Source organism: Cavia porcellus, unplaced genomic scaffold (genome assembly GCF_034190915.1).
Source record: "Cavia porcellus strain 051 isolate PalLab524CR breed Dunkin Hartley unplaced genomic scaffold, mCavPor4.1 scaffold_31, whole genome shotgun sequence".
NCBI classification, from domain to species: Eukaryota; Metazoa; Chordata; class Mammalia; order Rodentia; family Caviidae; genus Cavia; species Cavia porcellus.
In genome coordinates this window covers 29,287,585-29,312,762 of record NW_026947514.1, presented here as the reverse complement: position 1 = coordinate 29,312,762, position 25,178 = coordinate 29,287,585, and the positions used below count along the sequence as shown (strand labels likewise).

At 46.5% G+C, this 25,178-nt stretch overlaps 1 protein-coding gene across 7 annotated transcripts in view; it reads right to left on the bottom strand.

The window, feature by feature from the left end:
- The window catches only part of Dpf3 (double PHD fingers 3), a 287,741-nt gene that overhangs the window by 81,630 nt on the left and 180,933 nt on the right, over window positions 1-25,178 (bottom strand). For all 7 annotated transcript variants that reach the window (XR_010044920.1, XR_010044919.1, XM_063241223.1 and 4 more), the window contains exons 6-7: window positions 24,444-24,522; window positions 5,840-5,977 (exon numbers count right to left, since the gene is read on the bottom strand). Coding sequence is in view for 5 of the 7 variants with exons in the window: in XM_063241223.1 (XP_063097293.1) it covers window positions 5,840-5,977; window positions 24,444-24,522 (217 nt within the window). In the remaining 2 variants the exon portion in view is untranslated. The remainder of the gene's footprint in view (window positions 1-5,839; window positions 5,978-24,443; window positions 24,523-25,178) is intronic.

Sequence of the window (25,178 nt, the reverse complement as noted above, 5' to 3'; positions counted from 1 at the left end):
GTTCAGATTAGCCATCTGTGGTCACAGACATGCTCTCTTCATCCAAATGAGACAGACATGGGACATCAGCACTCACCATTTGCAGGCACTATGTCAACCTCCCCCTTCATCATTCCATTTAAGATTAATGGCAACTCCAGGAGGTCAAGGTGACTATTATCTTTCTTTTATAAATCAGACAGCTCGTTTGAGAAGCAGAAAAGTGTACATAAGTGACCTACATTTCCACAGCTAGGACATGGCTGAGCAGCAGGGTCACATGCCATACCCTGGACTGAACGGTTCCTAAGCCATCCTCTCAGCCACTGGGACGAGAATATGTTTGACCTGTGGAACTGCAAAGTTATGTACCACATACTTTAACCTCCAAAGACCAGAGCAACCCCTCAAGTTCTTTGCCTTGTAATCTGTAAAGTATTTAGTTAAGTAATAACTCATCTGAAGAACTTCTGCTACTAGCTTCCAAATTTTGGGGGGGAGGTGAGAAATACTTCATTTCCTTCAGAAAGAGTCCTGGATCTGACTTTTTCCCCTTTTCCTTCATAACTAAGACTGAATTCCAGTGTCAAGGTTGGCTAAGTGATCAGCTAAATGGACTTCTATGGCTTTTTGGGGGCACATTTCAGAGTAGTGTAAAATTTTAAGCATGTTTCAGGGTAATTTTCACTCTGTCTCCTAAAGCTATTTGTACTACCTGCCCCTCAAGCCATATGTTATAGGACAAGAGGTATCAGAAGACTAACATCTGTTAGATCTTCCCCATCAGTGTAGCAATGACATCATATGCTGCTTTTAGATAATTTGCACATTATCAGACTAATTTACAGATTATCTAATCAGCAGATATTACACTTAATCAATGCAGCTCTCCCCTTTCAGTTCCACAAAGCACAACATGCCCTCCAAAGGTATACTGGGGCTGAACCATAATTTTCCACAAAAGAAACGGAAAGCCTAATTTTGTCCCATGCTGACAGATTTCCTGATACAGAGACTTAGGACAACCCCAAGTTCAGTCCATGGGTATGAAAAATAAGCTGGAGATAAATTTTACAAAACCACATATTGAAAAACATTTTCGTCCTTGGAACTCTGACTATGTAATTGAGAGCATGTTGTGTTTACTTGTGCTGTTAAAGAAAGGAGATATGCCATACAAAAACTAGCAAGACTCTGGATTTCATTATAAATCATTCATTCTTGCCTTCTAGTAATTGCTACCATGGCTTCCCATTTCCTACCTGGTAAAGATACCTCTAAGTGTGGGCTCTGCTTATATTTGCATCTTTTCCTCTATATCCCCTAAGTCTAACACTACAGTCAGACACAACTAAAACCAATTGTCTGAACACACCATGCTGCTTAACATTCCCTACCTCTGTAAATACAACTCCTTTGTGGAACCTATAATCTCCCCAAAGACTAATTTGAATGTCAAGTTCTCAGTGAAATCTTTGCAAAGCCCCCCCGCCCAGTGCAGTGGCCCTAAAGCTTTGGTGTTCACCACATCGCCCTGGAGGCTATTTTAAAACACCCAGCACTGGCCTCCACAAGAAGTTTCTGGTCAGGAGATCTGGTGCAGCCTGAGAATCTGAACTTCCCGTGAGTCCCCAAGGAATGTTGGTGTCACACTCAGAGCACAACTGCCATGCGTTATGAAAAGAACCCTGTCCCGTTCAGACACTAGTGCCATCACCCTTCTGTCTCTCACTTTGAGCCTGCGGGCTGTTCAAGGACAGAGCTGAGTCTTCCTCCTGTCTGTACTTTCCCGTCTTGGAACAGTCAGTACTCAATGCATGGCTTCCAAGCCCATGAACAAATGAATGGATGCATGCAGGGATGGATGGCACCGAATTTATTGTAACAACTTTTTCACCCTAGTCCAGAGTTTGTGAATGTCCATCCCCAATTCCAAAAAGTATCTTGAAAACATCACCTGTAATAAATTCTAACTGTGTAGAGAAATGAAAAGGAAATTCAAGAGGAATTCTGATATTGTCAGTCTGTCACCAAGATGTGAATTCTAATCCTGTTGACAAAGGTTGTGCTTAAAGGGTCCCAAAGAATGCTTCTGAGCGGCACCTTTCAGGGTCCTGATCCCCGAGCTTTCCCTCCTTTGATTCATATATATGTGTATCTGTATGTGTGCACATATGTACTCAGATACAGACACATACACATGGGGGCTTTTCGGTAGAAAGTAAGTGCAAATGGCAAGAGAAATGGAGAGAGAAGTAAGATTTCAGCAGGAAAAGGAAGGGCAGCAGCCCAAGCAAGGAGGTGCCCTCACCCAAGGGCACGGGTCTGAGGCAGAGAGCCCAGAGCACAGAGAGCAAAAGACACATCTACCGGAGATGGGGAAGTGGACACTCAGGAGAAAATGAGACAAGATCAGAGAAACAAAGGTGAGAGTGCATCTGCTGGGGGTGGGGGGCTGCGAAAACAGGAATGGCAGTCAACTGCTGAGCCAGCAGCTTAGACAACGGGCGGGAGTGGGGAGGGAAGGTCAGTACTGGCTGTAGCAGGCCCCCTGCCCTTTCCAAAGCAGCAGCAGGCACAGGGATGAGCAATGCGCTCTGCAGAAGAGTTGGAGGGGACAAAGCAAAGGACGGCAGGAGGACCACAGTCAAAAGGTCTTGCCTGCTGCAGACAATGTGAACCAGCTGCCTGTGGCCTGGTGGACTCCCGTGTCTGTGGGGCTGTTATTCCCAGAGAGCACCTTGGGTCACCTGTGCTCTGCCAATAGGTGAAAGTCAGCATTTCCTCCTCGCCAGCATCTAGGGCTTCTCCTGGGGGAGCCACAGATTAGCCTCTCGGCCCCACACCCAAAGGCTTGCTAGGGAGGATGCTGCTGAGCCATGACATTCAATTTGTCACACAGCCCCAATGGCATTTGGGGACACAAAGGAAAGTACCCCTTCCCAGCCCCAGACACTGGGACCAGCTAACAACTGAGTATTAATTGGTGTTCACAAGCAAATGCGGGAGGACGGCTCACCAGGGGACAGTGGGAGGAAACCGAGCACACATGTGGAGCTGCCGGCAAATCTGCAGTGACTACAGCACACCGAAGCCCAGGAGAGTAGCTGCCTTGGGGTTTGTCCTAAGAAATTAGGGACGGAGGCAGGATGGCTTCTCCAGACAGTAAGAATCTTTCTCTGTGGCACCTTCCCCATTAGTAAAGTTGGCACTGATCACAGAATTCCCAAAAGGGGTACCATAGAGAAAATGTCAAGGAAAATGGATGAAGGTTCTGGAACCTTTGTCATGTGAAGAGGCTCCAGATCAGTCCAGGTATCTCCTGTCTTTAAAGCTTAAAAGCCAGAGGCTGTCAAATGATTCTTTGTGAGGAACCCAGCAAGATGAGACAGGAAAGGGAGGAGAGTGGTGTGAAAATACATGTGCTCACCCACAGCCCACAGAGACTTGGGGACAAGTATCAGGCAGCATTTCTCAGAAAGGTGTCTTCACATAGGAAAAAGAAAGGCAAGCGCAGTTTGTTACTAAGCAAGACTGTGTGGCCTCACAGGGAGGGCACAGGAGGCTGAAGATATGTACCAATGAGCTCAGGAGGAGATCCTGGCCGACAGAATAAAACACACCAAAGTGCTGCTCTCAGAACTCGACGGGCAACTTGGAGGAGACAGAGGAAGTACTGGGGAGGAGGCTGCCACCTTCCACTTCCTGCCTGCAGTGCACCCTCCTCTGCGCTGTGAGACCATGTGTACAGACGCACATGCATGCATGTACACCCCTCACTACAGTGAGGCTACAGGAAAACTGGGAAGAATGAGACAGACAGAAAAGAGGCACTCCAGCCCCTTTAGCAGAGAAGGTGAACATTTTAGAGCTTTTGATGATACAAACAGCCTGCTGCAGTGCGCATGACACAAGCTCACTACCATTGGCCTATGGGCTGGGGAAGGTGCCAGGCCCTGGAACAAAATGGCGTGACATGGAGAAAATATTTGAGGATAAGCTGTCTTTGGGAGGATGCGAAATAATACTAGGCTAATAAACACTTTAGAGGGAGTAACAATCACTATAAATACTTTCTACATAGTGCCTGAAATCAAAGGCCATTTCTCTCAGCTTCTTCCTGGTAGGAAGCAGCAATCCCTCGTGACCTCTTGGTCACTTAGACCACAGAAAGGAAAAGCAAGTACAAGTTGGCTGAGCACGGGCAGAGTACTGTCCTTTCTGAAAGACTAGGGTGGCTGCAGCAAAGAAACCTCCTGAGAGGAAGACAGCGACCTCAGTGTTGCAGTTTCTCAGCTGCCAGGGAAGAGAGAGGACAAAACCATCAGGTACTTCCTGCCCTACTTTCTGGATTCTGCCCAGATAATAACAGTAAGGTAAGAAAACGAGGGCCTGTCACACAAAGGGCTAGAACCCTGAAAGTGAGGCAGGATTAAAGGGGTCACGGCTGAACTGTGCCCCCTTTCCCCTTTGCTGTGTTGAAGGTTTTCCCTCGTTCCTCAGAATGTAACTGTATTTGGACACAATCTTTACAGGGGTGAAGACAAAATGAGGCCATTAGTAGAGGCCCTAATCCACTCTGACTGGTGGAATTATGGACCCAAAATAGACCCCAGGGCGATGTGAACAGAGAGGGAAGATCAGGGAAAGAGGCAACCAGGCCAGGGCCATCTGCAAGCCAAGGCAAGGGCCTTCAGAGGCAGCCAAACCTGCTGACCCTTTGATCTTAGACTTCTGGCCTCAAGAACTAGGAGAAAATAAATTCCTGCTGTTCAAGCCTCCAAGCCAGTGCTCTTTTGTTATGGGAGCCCTTCTAAACTAATAAAGAGGACAGTGTTACAAGGAGAAAGTAATATGTGAGTTCAGGGAAGCTGGACACAAATCCAAAGTGCTTGGCCATGGATGTATCTCAAATGCTTGGTGAAGGCACTCAACTGACTAAAATAAACAAAAATCACCTTTAAATCCTAGGCTCTGGATATTTTTAAAAGTCTAATCTTTCTAATTGCATTAAACTTTATACATATTACAACTCCACAAATTTTCTTCACCAAGCTTTCTCAGCATGGATCATATCTTAATACTAGTTCTAAAGAGTCTACTTTCCTATCCCATTTTCAGGTGTTTGTAGATCCAGAGGCTTTCATGGATCTTACAGAGGGAAGTCAAGTAGTAAGCCCCCTTTTGATTCCCTAATTCATAATGAAGCTGAAGAAGAGCATAAAAAGCCAAAATGGAAACATAAATCTTTAGAATCATTTTGAGTCTTCAGAGATAATTATTTTCCCAAATGCAAATCCACTTAGATCCCATTTGCCATTTGAGCGCTCAAGCAGAGAGAACAGAGCTCCAGGAAACATCTCTAAGGCAGGAGAGCCCTGTACCCAAAATTGTGACCCTCTTATAACAAAGCCACAATAGTAGATCAACAAATAGTATCAATTTACAAAATTAGAATATCTCAAATCTCTTAGAGACCAAGCTGACATTGACACATACCCAAGGGCTATGGCCAGCCAGCCTGTCTCGCAAAGGTGTATGGGTATTCCAGAGCTAAGGGAGACACAGCAGGTCTAGTATTTGATTGTAACCCAGCAAGGACATTCCCTCTCTGCTGAACACTTACCTTCCTTCTTCCCTCCAAGAGCTATGCTGGGTGTGTAAACCCTTTCCAGCTCACTCTAAACCAGCAGCATAGCCAAGCCACCTGAGTGGTAACTGGCTGAGCTGAGGAAGCCAACTCACCACAGGACATTGAGGTCAGTCAGGCACTGCCATCAGAAGAGGCCAGAGGTGCAAACGGCAATATCCCCCAACCCTACCCACACCTCTCTTCACTCGCCCCGCAGTAGGGACTCACGTCTGTGGTTCTCGTTTCTGTGGTTAGGTGGGGATCGCGTCTCCTGATCCTGGGCTTCATCCCCTTCCTCACTGGCCAGGTGGGTGTGAGCATAGTGATAGCTTAGTCCTGGCCGGTTCTTGTAGCGCTTGCCACAGACTAGAGAAGAAAAGGAGAAATAACATCGTCAGCAACTTTGGCAGCTACTGCTTTCATTCCCCCAGGTTGCAGTCCCCAATCATCCACCCTTGAGCCAGGATTTCCTCAAAACCTACTCCCCATCCTAAATCCCCCTTTCTACCTCCTGTCGGAACCACCACAACCATAACATTATGGCCCCTGCATTGCTACCATGAATTTAAACTGCAAACAGGGAGTATAGAGGTTACAGCTGTGTGAGGCATGGCGCCATTCCCTGGCTAGAGACCATGGTCAAGTCACTTCACTGCCCTGTGCTTTAGCTATTTCAGACACAAAATGGGAATAAGAATAGGGCTGGAAGGGCTGTGGTGATGAGTTAACCCCTATCCAAAGCACTTAGAGCAGTAACAGCACCTACCGTGGGGGACTTTGAATTCCAGCAGCACTTAAAAGCTATCTGGGCCACGATCCCAAGACAAGGATGAGGCAAGAAAGAGCCAGCGGTGCTAAGTGATTTGCCTGGGGACACACAGCCTCCTGGATTCCTCTGCAGTGCTGCTCCTTCTAGTACCCATGTGCAGCAGGAAAGTTTCACATGGACATTTTTGATGTATCACCCAGTGATATTGTGCCAAAAAAAAAAAAAAAAAAAAAAAACCGTATTCCATTTCTACTATGAAAACCATGAACCTGTTATCATTAGCAGATCAAGAGCTTGTTGTGATCTCAATACGCAGGCCAGACTCTGACACCCCACATCTATAAAAGGGTGTTCTTATAAGCAGTACATCCCCAAGGGGACTGCTTGAGATAAGGCAGCAGCCAATATGAGCGTGGATTCTTGGAGGAACCAGATTCCCACACTCACCACCCCACCCCCACCCCAGCCCAATGGCTCAGCCTCTGGGAATGGGATTGTAGGTGGCAATGCTTGGGGAGCTTCACAGTAACTACGTGCCTACTGTCTAATCTTGCCATCTCTTCTCTCCAGCAGATCGAGCCAGGCCCGCTGTGCTAGAGAACTTGAAGGTTCTGTGTTCTAAGGCACTCTACTCTCCCTTATCTAGCACTAACATTTATGGTTTATACCCATGAGCATAAATACTGCACAGGCCAAAAGAGTAAAGATGTCAGCATTAGACCTGGATTCAACCCCAGTTCCAGCTGCCCAAGTTCAGAGGCTGTGTGACCTTGACTGTATATAGAAGAGCTGTTAACCAGTCACCTTATATATGATCATTATGGCTTCTCATCCGGTTTCTTTTCCTACTTTCCCCTGGGTCGTTTCGTTTTGTTTTTTAGGAAATAAACATTGGCAAAAATAGATAACATCATCTGTTTTTTCCTATATTTATCAACTATTTTATATTAGCTTAATTCATTTCAATCACTAGGGCAATAATGAAATCAAGCAATTGCTACTTCAACAAAGTCAGATTTAGTATTTCATTATTTAGAATGATGAATATGGCTAATTATTCATCTTTATCAAATTTCAGTAGTTCCTCTTATTGCTGCTTTAGAGTTTTATTAAGAGAGAATTTTATCAGCTGCCCTTTCAGCGTATACTAATCATGACTCTCATTTGTTGATACGGTGAATTATGCTGATTTCCTAATTCTTGAATTCTTTGAATGTACCCCATTTGGTCAGAGTATTATTATCCATTTGACATACTACTACATTCAATTTACTAATATTGCATCTGAACTCAGACTTGACATTAATCTATAATTTTTGGACTATCTTTATCAGGTTTCAATTTTATGGTTATGTTAACTTCCAAAAACGAATTGGAGAGTTTTGCTGTGTAAAAATTGGACAAGACATATAATTTCTTTATGCACTTTCTCTGTAAATGAGGGTAATAATACTTACCTTGAAGAATGGGCAAAGGGATTATAGATGTATTTGTAAAGCACCTTACTCCATATACAGCACATAAGAAATGTTCAATACAGGATAAGTAAGGGGTGTCAATTTCATTTGTCACATTGTAGGTGTTGAACTCTCTGCAAGAGCATCTTTGATGCTTGTTTGTACTATGGAATCTGATAACTGAATGGACTTCCTTGATAAGGCAACAGGAGAGTTTGAAATTGAAGTTGGTGATGGAGCAACAATAAATCCAAAGCCCTCTGTCTCTCCCTTTATGTCTCTCCCTCTCTCATAAATATTGCAAAACATAAAATAAAATGGTTCCATGCATCTTAGTTCCATGTGACTCAGGAACCTGGAGCTGAAGAGGCCCCTGAGGTCCACTCTGGGCCTGCTTGTGGCTTTCTCCATTTAACCTCTAAAATGCTTGGAGGTCAATAAGCGGCAAATAATGGAGCTGTTGAATACAAATTCATTTAGTCACCAGCCACACCTTTGATGAGGAGCAAATGTCTATTAAAAGTAGTAGTGTTGTTAGTATTTACCCAGCAGGCCTCAGCTGCCTCTACAGATCTACCCAGCAAAAACTCTACAGCATTGCATTTGGGCCATTTGTTATGCCAATTACTACTCTTCTGCTTAATCGCTGAATTCTGAGATCTTACTGGTCACTTGATCTAACCATTTATCTAATTGTTCCCTTAATTCTCTAAACCCATTGAGGGATAACTCCAGGGATGAGGAACTCCATACCCATCAGAGCAGGTACCTCTCCTTTGGGCCACTTGAATTATAATTATGTCTGCCCTGGAGGGCCTCCCTTCAAAACAGTTTCATAGTGATCCCATCAACAACTATCCCTAATCTGTTACAACATGTTATTTGTTGAGTGACTGATGAATAACACAAAAACTCCTGTGGGAAAGTCAGGAGATGTGGGCAGAGGTAGCTTGTGGAATTCATCCATCCATATTCATCTTAAAGTAATAGTTCTTAAAACCTACCACCAAACCCAAAGAAATTCCCCAACACCATGGAGAGTAACAATTTTTGAAGCAAATCCTTTTGCTAGAATAGAGACTTTTAACATGTAGCCTCCAAACCATCATCAATGTTACTGAGGAATTTAATATGCAAATAAATTTTCAGGCTTCACCTCAGACTAACTAAGAAACTTTGGGGGGTGGGACTCAGCCATCTGCACGTTCACAGACCAGGTGACCCAGGTGACTCTGATGTACACTAAAGTTTGAGAGTCACTGTGCTGGAAGACCGAATCTATTTGAGCCTGACCCCTGCAGCCACCTGGCCTCCCAGTGAATGGGCACAGCAGGTGGAGGCTGTGGAGGTAACTCTGCGACTTGTGATTTGTCATTAGAAAACCAGACCCAGACCACACAGGCTTCTTTATGAAAACCAGGCTTCTTTATGAAAAGCCTTCTGATGGAACTTAATCTTTTCCTACCTGCTTGTACCATGTCATATTTTATCACTGGATCTTCAATTCCAAACACTTATTAAACACCTAATATGTGCTCATCTATGTGGCCCGGAAGGAGAGAGTAAATGAAATCCCTTCCTCAAGAGTTCACAGTCTAGCTGGGACTTGCTCCAAACACACAAAGGGAAACTTAGGAAAGATGCAACAGAGAGGAGTACACAGGAGGGCCAGCAGATGGCTTGAGCGAGGCACATGGCTTCACAGAAAACGAGTCCTTGTGCTGTGCGTGTGTGATGGGCAACACTACATTGTGGACAATGTGGCAACGGCATCCGGGCACCAGAGCACACCCACTCAGCACAGCCCGGGGACAGGGAGAAGCTCCCCAAAGCCAGCGCAGGGGAGGGGTGAGGTAGGTGGAGGAGGACTAACAGGAGAGTCTGCTGGGCAGGACTTCATCCTGAAGATGACCAACCTTTACCCAGAGGAGCAACTCAATCAGACCTACATGTCAGAATACTGTTTAAGATTATAGAGCAGAAGAACATGAAGGTGGCTAGAGGCTATTTTGCATTACTTATAAGTAAAAACAATGAGGACTCGATACAATGATGAAGAAGTCTAGGAGAGAGAGAGAGAGAGAGAGAGAGAGAGAGAGAGAGAGAGAGAGAGAGAGAGAATCTGGCAGAAAGGTGTGCATAGAAAAGCAAGGAGGAGCCCAGAAGGCCTGGCACAGCCTTCCCAGGCGTGTATCCTCCACCACCCAGCCCCATCCCATCACATCCGCCTGCCCCTCAGCCCTCCTGCCTGCTCCCCTTTTTAGTTCTCAGTTTTCCTCCCACCTCTGAGCCTCAGCACAAGCTCTTCCCTCTGCCTAGCCTGTCCCCCACCCCCAATTTGCCTGATGAACACCTAATCATCCTTCAGATCCTAGTCCTAAAGTCCTTCCCCGGGTAAATCTTTCCAATCAAAATCAGGACCCTGGTTTTCTACCTTTCAAGGACTAATCATGCAGCAGGACACGTCTCCCCCGCTGGCAGCCAGCATGGTGGGCCCTGGTGTTCACACACACTGCATCCCCAGTGACCAGCATGGTGCCTAGCTTGCCACAGGCTTTTGATGTCAGCTAACGGAAGCGAGAAAGGTGCCTAGATTCCTGACCTGGGAAACTGGTGAGGATGACACAGAAGAAAATTCCAATTTAAGAAAGGAGGAGAATGAGGTCAGTCCAGGGTTGACTTTATTCTTCCAAAGTTTGGGAAAGAGGTGTGGATTTGGGCAAGGGGGGCTATAGGCATGGAGAGACGTTCCAAGAGATTGTAGAAAGAAAAGGGAAGCGTGGACATGGGATAGAATTCAGGAAACCCCAGTGGAGGAAGAAATGGATTTTTTAAAGTTTTTAAGAGAGACTCATATGAGAATAAGCAACATCGGCCAAAGGCTTAGGGCTTCAACAACAACAGTAGCAACAATGAAAAAAACAGAAAAACAAAAACAGTAGCAACGGGGCTGGGGATTTAGCTCAGCGGCATAAGCGCCTGCCTTGCAAGCAGGCAGTCGTGAGTTCGATCCCTGGTACCGATAAAAACGAAAAAGACAAAAAAAAAAAAAAAAAAAAAAAAAAACAGTAGCAACAATGACACTCCCAGCATAGCTCCTGCCAAGAGTTCCCGAGTGTACACCACGTGCCAGGACTGCAGCCTGCAACCCCGCTCCTTTTCTGTGGTCCTAGGGTTTGAACCCAAGACCTCACATGTTCTGAGCAGGTATCCTTTCACTTAGCCACACCCCCAACCCTTTTACTTTATTTTGAGACAGAGTCGTGCTATGTTGCTCGGGCTGAACTCTTAATCCTCCTTCCTCACTGGATAGAATTATGGGTAAGCAATACCATACCCGGCTTTCCTTTTAAAGATGAATAGACTGGGGTACAGAGGCACAGCCATAATGTGTCAGCTGCCTAAAAGGGACCAAGAGGGGTGGGGAGGGAGGGAAGACAACTGAGTGTAGTAATTAGGTGATCGTTTTAGCAAGAAGAGATCGCAAGACCACATGGAGGACTAGACAAGATCACAGTGGGTGGGAGGCTCCTGGAAACGAGGAAGCAATGAAGGGGCCTTGGGACACGCCTTGCAGCACGGCTGTGGGAGCCAGGAGGGGAGCCAATGAGTGAAGCAGCCCACAGGGTTGAATGAGGCTGGAGTGGACCTCTGAGCAGGTCCACGGGTTCAGGGGAAGACAGTAGGAAGGGGTGCAGTTTGCAAGCGGAGTCAGGAGGGAGTGCAGTTCATGGAGCAGACGCCACCCAAAACAAAGCTGCTTCTTCCAAGACCTAGTCTTTTGAATGACTTCATCATGGAGGCAAGAGGGAGAGTCAAGATTTCCAACATTTATTTGGTTAAATTGCATTCAGATCAGACGGCTGTGTTTCAATAGAAAGAAACACTTCAGAAATTCTGCTTTGACCAGCTTGGGTAAGCAGAAAAGCCATCTCCTGTCACTCCAAACACCCAGAGGCATCTTTGGAGGCATTTAGACACATCTGCCTGTTCCTGAGAGTCTCACGTTTGCTTTAATGTTCTGTAACTACCATCTTGAAATGCGTTATAATGTACTGATGGAGTGGCCCCTCATTTTCATTTTGCACTGGAACCCACAAATCATGCAGCTGGCCCAGGAAATCTGTTGGTCTGGGAGTAGAGATCTGAGACTAAATTAATCCAACTGCGAGAGCCACCAAGGTGAACCAAGGTTCCAAGCAGCCTTCAGTAAGGGATAGAATTCTCTTCGGAGATGCTCTTAGAAGTCAACAGTTAACAATCAGCATTCCATGCCACCGACTGCTCTTGCCCTGCAGCTGGTCAGCCCAGCCCTGGGAACAGAAGGATCTGCGTGGGTACATGGGTGGGCTCCATCTAAACTGCCTGAGCTCAAATGGTGGCTCTGATGCTGACTACCTGTGTGATCGTAGGCAAGTCGCTGAACGTCTCTGTGCTAATCGTCCTCTCTAGAAAACTGAGCTCCTCACAACAGCACACCTGTCTCACTTCGGGAGAGTGACATGAGAACACTTTCAAAACAGGGTCTGGCTCGTGGTAAGATTCAATCATCATCTCCTGTCATCATCACTTCTGCCAGCAAAGGGGCTCAGCAAAGAAAATAAAGCCCAGAACAGGGGAGAGGATCTAGTCCTTTCTCCTCTGAAGTCCGGGGTGGTGGGAGAGCAGGAAAAGAAGGTGGGGAAATATATTCTGAAAATAAAGTATTGGAGCCATCTGCTCTCCTTTGATCATGTCAGCAGTCTCACTCTGGAAATATCTGTCATGTGGAATCAGACGGAGCCCCAAGACTGCTGAAGCATGCAGAGAGGCTCAGGCCCCCATCTTCCTGCTCCGGTCTCTTTCCCCAGGGCACGCTCCTCAGCATCACGCACCTCTGAAGCCATCACCCCAGGGACCAGTCAGCCCTGCCTGCGCACAGCCTAAGGTCCTTCCTTTCACCTTGGCAAGCTAGCACCTGGATTTTGTGTTCCTGGCACGGTGCATGTGGAGAGCAACGGCTGTGACAATAAGGGAGGTCCAGCTTGCCTCCCTCTCTCTCCTTCCCCCTGGGGCGGATCCATCTGTCAAGCTGCAGAAATAGCATTTGCCCGCATCCCAATCCAGAGCTGAATTCCCCACGTAGGACCTCCTGGTTGGAGTTACTAATGCCTTTGGGGGTTATCCCCAGAATATTTACCACAAGTCTCTTCTCCCCCTTAATCCCACCCAGTTCTCGTCTGGGGTGGGGATGGTGAGGCAGGGGAGAGGGAGGGGGCCTCGGGCCGTTTGTGTGAACAAAGCCAGCTGCAGTAGACAGCAGAATCCTTCCTGCCGGGGAGAAGCGGCCGCCTTCCCCACTGATAACTTAATGACTCTGGCACATTTTCATCAGCCCAACTTGGAGCACGCAGTGGGTATCTGAGCCAGTGGTTTCCCAGAGACTGAAAGCAGCGACTGAAAGCAATTACGGGATGAGCATTCAAGAGACAAAGCCCAGGCCTTGGGAGTCACTGGCCACATTTTATTCCCAGTTCTGCTCCACGGCACTCTGGGGCCACCACCCTCTTCTCTCTGCAGGCCGACTCCCACATCTGGGACACCAACCGGCAGTGCCCATCATCTGCTGGTGCCTCCAGGGCATTGCACCCAGAGACAAGCAGGCAGCCCTGCAGCCCTACACAGAATCTCACCACAGCTCACGTGGCACAGATACTATTTTACAGAAGAGGAAACTGAGTACCAGGGAATTTAAACAACTTCACAGATGGCAGAGTCAGGATTTGAACCCAGGTCTATCAGTCCTGAAGCACTCTCTGAAAGACATGCTACACAGTCTCTGCTTGTGGATCCCCAGTCCAGTCTCCCAGAATCTGACGCTGACCCTAGTTGTCTGCTTCTGGTGGCACTTGACCAGGAGGAGTCAGCAGCAGGAGAACGGAGGGGCAGCAACCAGCGGAGATGGGACCCATGGTGTCCTGCTCTGCCCTGCAGGGGCTTGTGCTGCTACGGGCTGCCCCTCCTCCAAGGCTCTGGGGACCACATGTCCTCCCCTCTCCTTCAGTCTGAGGATCAGCAGGGTTTCCTCCCATGCCCTGTCACTGTATTTCTCCTGCCCGTGCCTCCATAATCATTCTGTCATCAGATTATCTTTGGGTTCAGCCCCTCTGAGCAGACTCCTATGCTCTACAGGCCCTGCAGGCACCCATTTTGTCAGGAGAATAACCTGCCGCCTCACTGGTTCATAGAAGTTTGGGGCTCCCCCTTCACCTCCCATTCCATCCCTCCTTCTCTCTGCAGAGCTACCTGGGGGTAGAGAGATGCCTACAGCTGGTTCTTTCATTGGGGAGCAGCTGAAAGTAACAAAGCCCCATGTGTCTCTCAGATACAAATTTGCATGGGGACAAACCCCAGGAGAGGCTTCAACCACCACCAGCTCTGACATGTGTGCTCAGGGTGAGGTTGCTAATCCCTAAGACCACTTTAAACAGCTGGGCTTTTCTCCAGTGCTAATAATGGCTTCATAGAGCTCAAAGTGAAAAAAAAGCTACGGCTATAAAATTGGTCTAGGTCCTGCAATGTTTAGATCTGCTCCTGTTTGCATGACAAATGCCCACAGTTCCTGTACACCAGTGGGCTTTTCCTCCCTTGCCCTCAAAGCCTGAATGTCGGTCAAGTGAGCGGCCTTCTAGAGACCTAAGGTCTGTTCTTGTCCTGTATACCCTTAGACAAATCCCCTGCTGGCCACGGTTTCCTCATCTGTAAAACATGGCAAGGAGTAACTTTCTGTGTCCTTTCTGTTCTAGTGAATCATAGCTGTTTTCTCTGGTCCTTGGTGGCCCATGTGTCTTTGGATGCTACTCCTCCTTCAACTGGGATAGGCCAGTGATGTAAGGTCTCAGGTTCCAGCCAAAGATCTGCCCAGGGGCTGACAAGCCCATCTTCCTGCTCATCCAGCCTGCAGCAGCCTTCCTGTGGCATCATTTCTTCTTTAAGGTTACTCCTGACCCTCATTTTAAACTGACTTCTTCTGAATAGACACACAAGAGGTTGGGGTAGGTGTATGGTATAACATTCCCAATTTTTACAGGTACATCCCTAGAGGCCTGACATTGACCCTTATATTAGGAGTGATACCAAACCCAAGATCTTTCCATGTTGCAGTAACCAGCAAGTTCCATCTAAGGAGGGCATTCTAGAAATTTTAGAAATTTATTATATATGAATGTGACTTCCAGTTAAAAATTGGAAGATGAGAGATATGCAGAAGTCTTTCCTTCCAAAATACTATATAATTTGATTCGCCATCTCCAGTGGAAAAATGCAGGAACCCCCTAAAACCAAAGCATCAAACATATTAGTGGGACAATTTTCTGTCTTGCTAAGAGGCAGAGTAACCAAATTCTCACATACTCTGGGGTCAGGCATCCTGGGTCACTTGATTTATTTACTATGTGACCTTGGGGAAATGACTTAATCACTCCAAGCCTGTTTCCTTGCCTTTAAAGTGGTAGAGATATTAATAGTTCTTACATAATATGATGCAGTAAAAACTGAATGAGTTTACACTTGCACTGAGGTTTGTGCAAATTCTGGCACATAGTACATGTTCTGGCTATTTTTGCTAATTTACTTAACTTTATCAGACTGGTTCCCTAGAGTCTCACAACTCCAAAAGCTAGTGCACAGAACAAAACTGGAGACTCAAGTATGATTTGGAATAACTAAGAAAATATTTATAGAGCTGGGCTTCATTGGGCACACCTGTAATCTCTACACTGTAGGAGGCTGAAGCAGGAGGATTATAAATTTGAGCCCAACCTAGGCAATGTAGCAATACTCTGTTGCAAAAAAAAAAAAAAAATAGACAGGGATAGGGATGTAATTCAATGTGAAAGCCCTAGGTTCAATATTTGGTACTGAAAAAAAAAGCTACTGAGAACATCTAGGAACCAGACACTGAGCCAACTACTTTTACATGCTGTCTCCTTTAACCCTTTTAGAATCCCTACAAGGCTCATGTCATTGTCCTCACTTAACAAGCAAGGCTCAGAGAGGTTTTGTGATGTGCCCAAAAATCATGACTAGGAATCAACCTGGAAAAGATTCAAATCCTGAGCTTCTGACTCCAGAGCCACCGTCTTCCAACTAACATCCCTTGCAAGGCAGTGTCTTCTACTATCCTGGTGAGCCCTACATTAGCACGTCTTTAGTTAACTATAGTCTTTTCTTGCAATTTAAAAAGTTAGAAAAATAAACACAATTGCCAACATTTATCGGGGAGGAAACAGAAAAGAGTCAAAAACCGGAACCAACATGTGGCAGCCCTCACCTCTTGGAAATCCTGTGGGTGTCCTCTCTCTCGGGACCTCGATACACTGCCTAGCCTGGGTGACCATCTGACATGAATGCTGTCTCAGATGCAAATCGAGCTGTATCTGTGAGTCCACCTACTGTGACTCATCGCTGCACCTGAGGGAGCCCCTTCTACCCACATCCACAAGTTCCTCAACTCTTTCTGCAAAACAAATGTCCATTAACATCTGTTAGTCTTTCCTGCCTAGATGTCCTGCCATTTTCACAAACCTCAATGTCAAAATTTTATCACTCTCCAAATATTACCTCCCCTTCCTCTCTTTCTCTTTTCCCTTCATTCAGTGGCTCATTCATTCTTTCCTGAATTGGGGGTTGCAATTTGGGCCATCAATGTTGACTGCAGCAGCACAGATACTAAAATTGAAACTAGAATCTTCACACTAAGCCATGTCCCCAGCCCTTTTTTATTTCTTATTTTGAAACAGAGTCTCACTAAGTCACCAAGTTGCCCAGGCTGGGCTTAAACATTTGATCTTATTGCCTCAGCCTCCCAGAGACATGTACCACACTCAGCCACCTCCTCCTTTAGAATATTTCAAGTAAGCCTCTCTGTGTGTCTTTCAACCACCCAAGCCCAAGGTACTGTGAGTCATCATTGCCACTCTTTCCTGCACCCCACATCCTGTCTATGTCCTGCAGTCTTGAGGGGTTTTCTTTCACATAGCTGTCCTTGCTGGCCTTGTCCACTTGGTCCTGCTGTCACTACCATCAGACTTCCCATCCTTCAGCTGACTGTAAAAGGTTCCTCTTGGTCCCTGGGCTTCAGGCTGCCTTCCCTGAACACCTAATCCTGCAGATGACTCTTCTAGATGTGTTTCCAGGATCGACACACTTCACCCCTAAATGACTAGCCTGGTGACCTCACAATCTCACTACTTAAACTCACTACTTTGGCCAAAGGGTCTATCTGTGGTCCTAGCATAAATGTCCCCTTTTCTAGCCACTCATTAATGTGGAGAGCACTGCTGTGCTGGGGCTGGGGTATCGGTGACCTGTGACATGGGCCCTGCTTAGGAGGTGCACAGTGCAGTTTGAAAAGACAAACAGAGGAACTGCCATGGTGTCGTGCGACAGATGGGCCTTGTGGCAGAACACACATGTGCCTGCAGAGCTTAGGACACATGAGTGACTCTGTGTGTGCTGGGGGTGGGGGAAAGATCAATGTCTGGGACCAATTCCCACTCTGCCATTTATTCACCAAAACGCTAATTAACTCCTCTACTCTCCAACCTCTCTATCTGTAAGACGGTGATGACCACAGCATCTATCTCAGGGCACATCTGCAAGCGTGGAAGAGATAATATAAATGAAGCCCATAGAACATTCCAGGCCTATAGCATAAGTCAGCAAACTTCAGCCATTACTATTATTACCTCACCTCCACACCTGCAAACATCCCTCCAGCCCTGGAAATGGAAATTAGCTCAATCTGTACCCCGTGAGGGTCTTCTTGGCCTCCAGGGAGCATCCCCTGACACACAGGTCCCCATACCACTCCTCCCCTGTTCCCACAGCATTCATTCCCTGCTCAATTAAATGCCACCTGGCAGGGTGTCAACTCTAACTCCCGTGTGACAGAAGACTGATCTTTCCAAACATACTGGAAAAAGAAGAAATAAGCAAAAGAAAAGTGGGAGAAACATTCACTAAGCTCCTCCAACCAGCTCCCATCCCCCCTGCATAGCCGGGAAGCAGATGCCCAGCAGCAAAGTGATCTTCTGGAAATTCCAGATAAGCAGCAGCAGAGCCACAACTTGTCCTCAGCTATCTCACTCCACCGTCAGTCCACATTCTTGTTCCCCAGTTCTCTCTCACCCAGCCCAGACCTAACCTCCCACCATGGCTTGCACCCCTTCACCCTCATGATTCTGCTTCTTGGAAGCAGTACGGCATTATGCAAAGACACAGCTCCAATATTATTGTCAAAGACGAGCCAACTTTTAAAATAAGATGAACAAATTTTAAATTGCCAAAACACTTAAGTAGAAAACTGACCGCACAAACTGCAAGTTACGTTTGAGGAGTAAGATTATGAGTGATTTTATGATTCCTGAACTACATATCTGTAGTTTCTGTTCTTTGTGTATGAATAAATACTATTTCCACAGAAATGGTTATTTAAAAAATAAAACAGTCAGACATGGCTATAATCCCAACTGCTTGCAAGTCCAAGGCCAGCCTCAACAAATTAGTAAGATCCGACCTCAAAATTTAAAAAGAAAGGTGAACGAATTCTGGGGATGTAGCTCAGCAGTCTAAAGACAGACCCTTTGGCCAAAGCAGTGAATTTTAAGTAGTGAGACTGTGGGGCCATGTGGTGTTAGCGATCTCTAGTACCACAACAAATAAAATTTTACAAAATATAAAGCTCTTCTACAAACTCTTCTGGGTCCTCCACAACTTAGGAGTTATTTGTCACAGGATTTGTATCAAGTGACAGTGAGCAAGAAGAACTCCTACAGGATGAGAAAATGTTACCCTTGGATGAGGCACATCTCAGAGGCTGGTTTCAGTGGTGATTTTAGATGGGTAATGGGCAAGATGAGGGTCCTGGAGGGCAGGGCTGGTAACTAGGGAAGTAGAGGGAATAAAGATGGGCCTGGAGGAGCCGAAGGTACCAAGGAGAAACCACATCTCTCCAGCCCTGTCTCTGGCCAGCTCTTCAGGGACACCGCAACTTGTGTCCAGAACACAGTGGCATTTAAATACCAAAAGGGACCCAGCTTTGCAATAACAAATGCATTCAGTCTCCTGGGATCAAGCCCATGCCACAGGCCTCACTCCATGAATCAAGTTTCCGGGACACAGAGCCTTCCCCACCCTCCCCCCACTTCACCTCACCCCAACCAAGGACCTGCAAGATAATACAGCGGAGACAACAGAGTGATGAGCCTGGCTCCCCTTCAGTGACAAGGGCAGTGAGCCTGAAGGCCGCATTATTGGCTTTTCCTCTGCAGTTTGATGCTCACAAGTGCATGAGCCTTAGAAATTGTGGGCCTTAATGCCCTCCAAAAATATTTTTTAATAAGACTGAAATAGTCATCTGATTCTCCCTACCGTGCTCACCTATGGGTGAAATAGAATGATTTGCACAGGGTCGAGGTCAAGTAGATTTCTGGGACTTTTGTGGTTCAGGCTGTGCTCATCTCATCCACCCAATTCACCTACCCCATGCTCCTCTGGGCCTATGACCAGATGTCTATTCCTACTTTTTTATTTTTTTTCTTTTCATTGGTACCAGGGATCGAACTCACCACTGCCTGCTTCCAAGGCAGGCGCTTATGCCGCTGAGCTAAATCCCCAGCCCCTATTCCTACTTCTTGTCCTTGTGATATCTTGTCTTCTGGGTAAGCTGCTTCCTGGCAGAAAAACGACCACAATGTAGGGAAGGCATACAAATCAGAGAGGCCCAGAACCTGAGAAGGACTGCCAGACCCTACACTGGCATTGTCCCCAAGAAATACAGCTATTCCCTCCCTGAGTTTCTAGAACAGAGACAACAGTGGCACGGTCATGTTTACAGTCCCAGGTCAGACACTCAAAAATACACATCTGTGGGAGGGGAGTGGTAGATAACAAAGATTGCACTGACACCAAGGTGGGGACCCTCCTCCTAATCTGTGAATACTGGACATGACTCAGAGATGAGTCATGTCCTAGGAGAGCCTGTCATGTCTGTTAGCCTTTTATCACTAATTCACCCTAATGCCCTAGTTTGGGAAGGGAGGGGTGATTTTAATAGACTTCCATTTAAAAGGCTCAAAATCATATAATTCATTCTATTTCTCTTCAGTTATAATTACTACTCGCTCCAGCTCTCCAACCTGACACCTAGAAGTCATCTGTCACCAGTGGACAGGGCTTCACTTAATAAATAACGTATGTGCACACACTAATTAATTTTTAAAACATATTTCCCTCAGCTCTCAGGAGAACTCCAGGATAGGAGGGCACATGGAACCAGTGGTTGTCTGTGAAATGTTCTATAACATGTCAGCTCCAGAGTTAAAGACACTGGGATTGACATACCAGCGTTAGCATTAACCAGCTGAGTGACCGTAAACAAGTGCCTTCAGCTCTCTGAGTCCTTTGCTTCACATGAAATGAAGTCAACTGTCCTGTGCTCAAGATTAGCGTGAAGGTTTACAGAAACAATCTAAGCAAAAAGTTAAGCCAGGTCCTCTGCACAGAATATGCACCCATTAATAGAAATTGTACTATCATTCAGAGAATAACTGGAGAGGGAAAAAACCTTTCACTGTGTCCAGCAGAGGCATAATGCTTCCTTGCTCCTCCCTGTATGACTAATGCTTGGAGACACAAGTTCTGCCTGAATAGTACTCCCTCATTGCCACAGTCTTTTCTATCATATTCCTTGAATAAAGAACATGGAAAGTGGGTCTTTCATCAGGAGTCTGCCTGGTGATGCTCACACAGCAGCAGTTAGGAAGAAGAGAGGAAAACTCCTAAACATATGTCTAAAGCTTCCCAGGAGCTTCCCGGGATTCCTTTCACAGGTCTGTCCCCACTTTTCATCCCACCTATGAATTGGGCTAATAATGCTCCCAGGATGTGAAGCTATTGAATACACTGAGTCAAGCACGGCACTGCTGAGTTTTAGGTTAGACTTGAGAGAACTAGTGGAGAAAGACTTTGAAGAGCTCACCTAAAGCCATGATGTAAACCAGAAGCAAGCTGCCGGAAGCATAAAGAACTCCCAGGTCAAAAAAAAAACCAGAAAATAATAAAACATGACCAGTGAAAGGCCAAGAGCTTTCACATTCAAATACATCAAATCAGTCCTCAAACTTCAGGATAGGTAAGAATTCTCCAAGGAACACTCAGAAAATGCAGGCTCTGGGTCTTCCTGATGTGAATGAGAAGCCCAGGAATTTGCATGAGACAAGCACCTACGTTATTACTGTGCAAGTGGTCAGATACTGGCAGCCTTCCCCACAAAATCCTATTCAGCTGCTTTGTTTGTAAGACAACTGTGGCAAGAAACTGAAAGGAAAGAAACACAACTTTAATTTTTTAATTTGGAAATTTGCAAGATAATAAGAGATTGGTTACTTGCCGGAAAACATAGTGTTCATGCACACAGGATAGATTAGGTAAAAAAAAAAAAATTACATTCAGATAATTTAATATTTCTGAAATGGAATAAACTCAATGGTTGAGTGAAAGGCAAGAAGCAAGCTATCTATCACCTGAAGTTAGCAGCTAAGATAGTATTTCAACCACTCATCATGAAAGAGAAGTTTGGACCAACTACACACCCAGATGAGGTATTCAAGAGCTTATTTCAGAAAGGCTTAAATGCAATCACATCTGGAAAATGGCTATTTCTAACTCTAGACAAACCCAGAAAAAGGTGTTGGGGTCAAGGTGACCTAATAATTTTTGTAAATAACTCTAAAGATGGAGTGGGAATTATGCAAATCAAGCCACAGATGATACAAAAATGGCAGCGATTACAAATCTGTACAAGAATGAAATTTAACTACTGGGCAATGTCTTTAAATTTGCCTTTATTGAATCTTGTATATTGAAGTCACACATTATTGTACATGTTTATTGAGTCTCAATAGGGTCAAATGCAGAGTGATTTGTGGAAAGAGGGATAATCAAATGCACATGAGAGTGGAAAAGAGCAAACACCTGGAGAGACCTGGCATGGATGGGGTGCAGCAGGCACGCAGCAGCCAAGTGGGTTGTGCTAAGAGCTGGCGTGCAAATAAACAGGGAAATGTGTCTGTTGTTCTTTGAGCCATTTGGCCTTGATGCTGCTTCTGGTGGGAGGGCTATGCTTAAACATGGACCCAAAAGGGAATTCAGAGCAGGACAACTTAGAGATTATGGGTTGGGGCCCTAGACCAACTGAAATTCCAAGGTATATCACATAAAACGCTGAATGTGCCTAATAATTGGCCAAAGATGCACAGAAGACAAGGGGAACTTTAGGAAAGAACATTGAACATTTTCAGCTTCTGTGAAGGAGAAACAATCATTCAGAGCACAGCTGGAATCATGGGGAAAGAAAAAAACAGGGCAGCTCATGGTAACACCATCCCTGGGGACAATCGAGAAGGGCGACCAGACACCTCTCTCCTTAGGATGCATTAGAGATTATTAAAAGCATTCCTTGCCCAGTTGAGGAGTGGGAAGGGTGGGGGGGGACTCATGACCTCTCCAAAGGTCATTTCTATCCCAAAGGATCCCATGTCTGAAGGGCACCAGATAAAAATAAAGTCTATTAATCACTGAGCTGCCAGCCACACAGTGTCCTAAGAGAGCCGGAGTAGAGAAGGGCAATCTACAGTGGGCCTCACTCCTCCAAGAGAGAAAGATGGAGGCTACATCTGTGCAGGCAGAGGCAAGAAAGCAGGTGCTGAAGACTTCAGAAAGCCAATGACCGCTTATATATTAGGCCTCCCAGGCACTCCAGGGTACCAGGAAAGTAGAAGATGCCCTGTGGGAGGGGATCAGCAAACAGCCCACAGCACTGAGAGCCCCTAAACTAAGTCAGGAGCTAGGAGGAGAGGGCTTGGTGCAAGCACTCTACTCAGAAGGAGGGCAGCGGGGCAAAAGGATGCTCAGAATTGGCACCTCATGAGGATAACATACAAAGAGGCAGATCTGAGACAAAGGTGGGAAGCGAGGGACTGGGCAGTAGGAAAAGCAAGAGCGACTGGGACCGTGTGGGACTTTAATTGGCTGGAAATACAGTGCAAGTCATAGAGATGATCCTACTACCCATGATAGCAGAAAATCACATACACAAAAAGCTTTCCAAAAGAGGCATAGAGCAGCCATGTCCCAGTTCTGTTCTTGATGGATGGTCTGTTCCAGCCAGACACAGCTGAAAGCCTGTGCTGTGGGGACTGAACGTCCCACCCAGCCCACAACTCAGAACCAGTCTCCCAAGGACTGGCATCCTGGGGCTGTCTCTACATCAGAATCAAATGGAGCCCCATCTAGGAAGCAAGACTCAGGCCAAAGCAAGCAGCTCCTGGCATTGCCCAAAAGCATCTGACCCCATGCCCTGCTCCCTCCTTATCCTGAAGTACAGTTGCCTCGGGGTAGAGATGTTACCTGCAGGAGTTGGCTCAGGAATGTCATCTGCACAGTGTATTAAGCAGCCAAATGGGGGCCGTAGAGTTGGAGTTCTTCTAGCAAAATGTTCTCCAACCAGCTGTCCCCTCACTGGGCACACAATAACGTGTTGAAATCAAAAGGGTCCAGTGAAGAGAGAGGAAAAAAGACATCACCCCCAGCATCCCACTGTGCCCCTCTCTCCTGACTCTCTCCTTGACTTTACAGAGACTGCAGACCCTGGCAGGGTGGATAGGGTGCCAAGAGCAGCCCTGTGCCAGGACCTGCTCAGCTGTTCTGCTGCGTTTTCCTGGCAGCCCCATCTCCCGATGGCAGAGCCCCATGAGAAGAGAAGACAGGAAGGGAAGACCATCAGGAGTAGATTTTGAGGGTCGCCCCTGCCATGGAATGAGCTGATACAACCTGATGTAGTAAGAAGTTAACCAGACTAAGAATTTCAAAGCTACAAGCCCAGGCCCTGGTGATAGGGAAAGACAATCGCTGTGTCTCCGGCTGATCACAATCCTGCCTCAAGCTGAGGTTTCTTGAGGTTTGCCTTGGCTATGACTCCCAGCCACTCCTGTCCCTCTGCCCACCCTAGTGCTATCTGCAGACTAACCCAGAAACCAGGCAGTTGCTTGTCCAAAAGATGTCTCTGAAGCAAGAAAGACTAGAGATGGATGGAGGGCCATTTATTAAAGTAAGTCATTGTCATAGAAAGATTCATAACCTGCCCTACCTAGGACAGGAGAGAGAGTGAGAGGAAAGGAAAGGGAAAAAAATGGAAAGCCACAGGAGCCAAGTACCTTTGTTGGTGGATTTTGAGTTATGCTTTTGTTTGTAATTCTCCGAAATAGAGAAAGATATAGAAGATGAATCTTAAAAAGCGACGGGGAGAGTGAAGGAGAGCAAGCCAGAGGAAAGTCAGGAAGGAGACTCTGCCAGACACAGAGCACAGATCCAAGGAGGGGCTCCCTGGCCAGGCTTCCCCCTCATGCCCAGACACCCCTGCAGCAGCGGTAGCAGGAGGAGGGGGTGACCACAATGGAGATGCAGGCAGGCAAGCCAGGGTACAGGCCCCGGAGCTGGTGGGCCAGCTGCCAACACACCACATGGAAGGGTGGGACAGGGACAAGGTGGAGAAGCCCGTACTTACTGTCACAGACGTAAGGCTTGTCGTGGTCTTCCTGAGAGGCAGCGTCATGCCTCCTCCTGCCACCCGCAGAGCCACGAGCCTGGGAAGACATTTGAGTTTGGAGATATTTGTTACAATAATTATCATTACAGATGCTGTGCAAGCACCCTGTGAGGCCCTGTCCATTTCCCCTCCATCTCCACATACCATCTTCATCACAGCCCTTGAACCAATGCCAATCCATTTTACAGATGAGGAAACTGAGGCTCAAAGAGATGGGCAACCTGCCCCAAGTCACTCAGCTACTCAGCGGGATCCTCTCATTAAGTCTTCACAACAACTCCAACAAAGGAAGCAGCGCTATGATCCCCATTTCACAGACTGGGGACTAAGGCAAAAGAAGGTCAAAATCTTACCCAAGGTCATTTTGCTACGAAGGGCAAAGCCAGGAAACAAACTCAGAGCAGTATGACTGAAAACTCGTGTCTAGCCATGCATAGTCATGCATGTCTATAACCCTAACACCCTGGGAGGCCGAGGCAAGACCATCAAAGTTTGAGCCTCACCTGGGCAGCTGAAACACTTAGCAAGACCCTATCTCAAAATTAAAAAGTCTGAGAAAAGCAACTAGGGATGTAGCTCAGTTCCCAGTACTGCAAAAGAAAAAGAATGTATGTGTTTACCGAATTCCCATACACCAAGGCCTCTTCCTTCAACTTTATGCACAGCACAAAGATGCCAATCCTACTCCTGAGG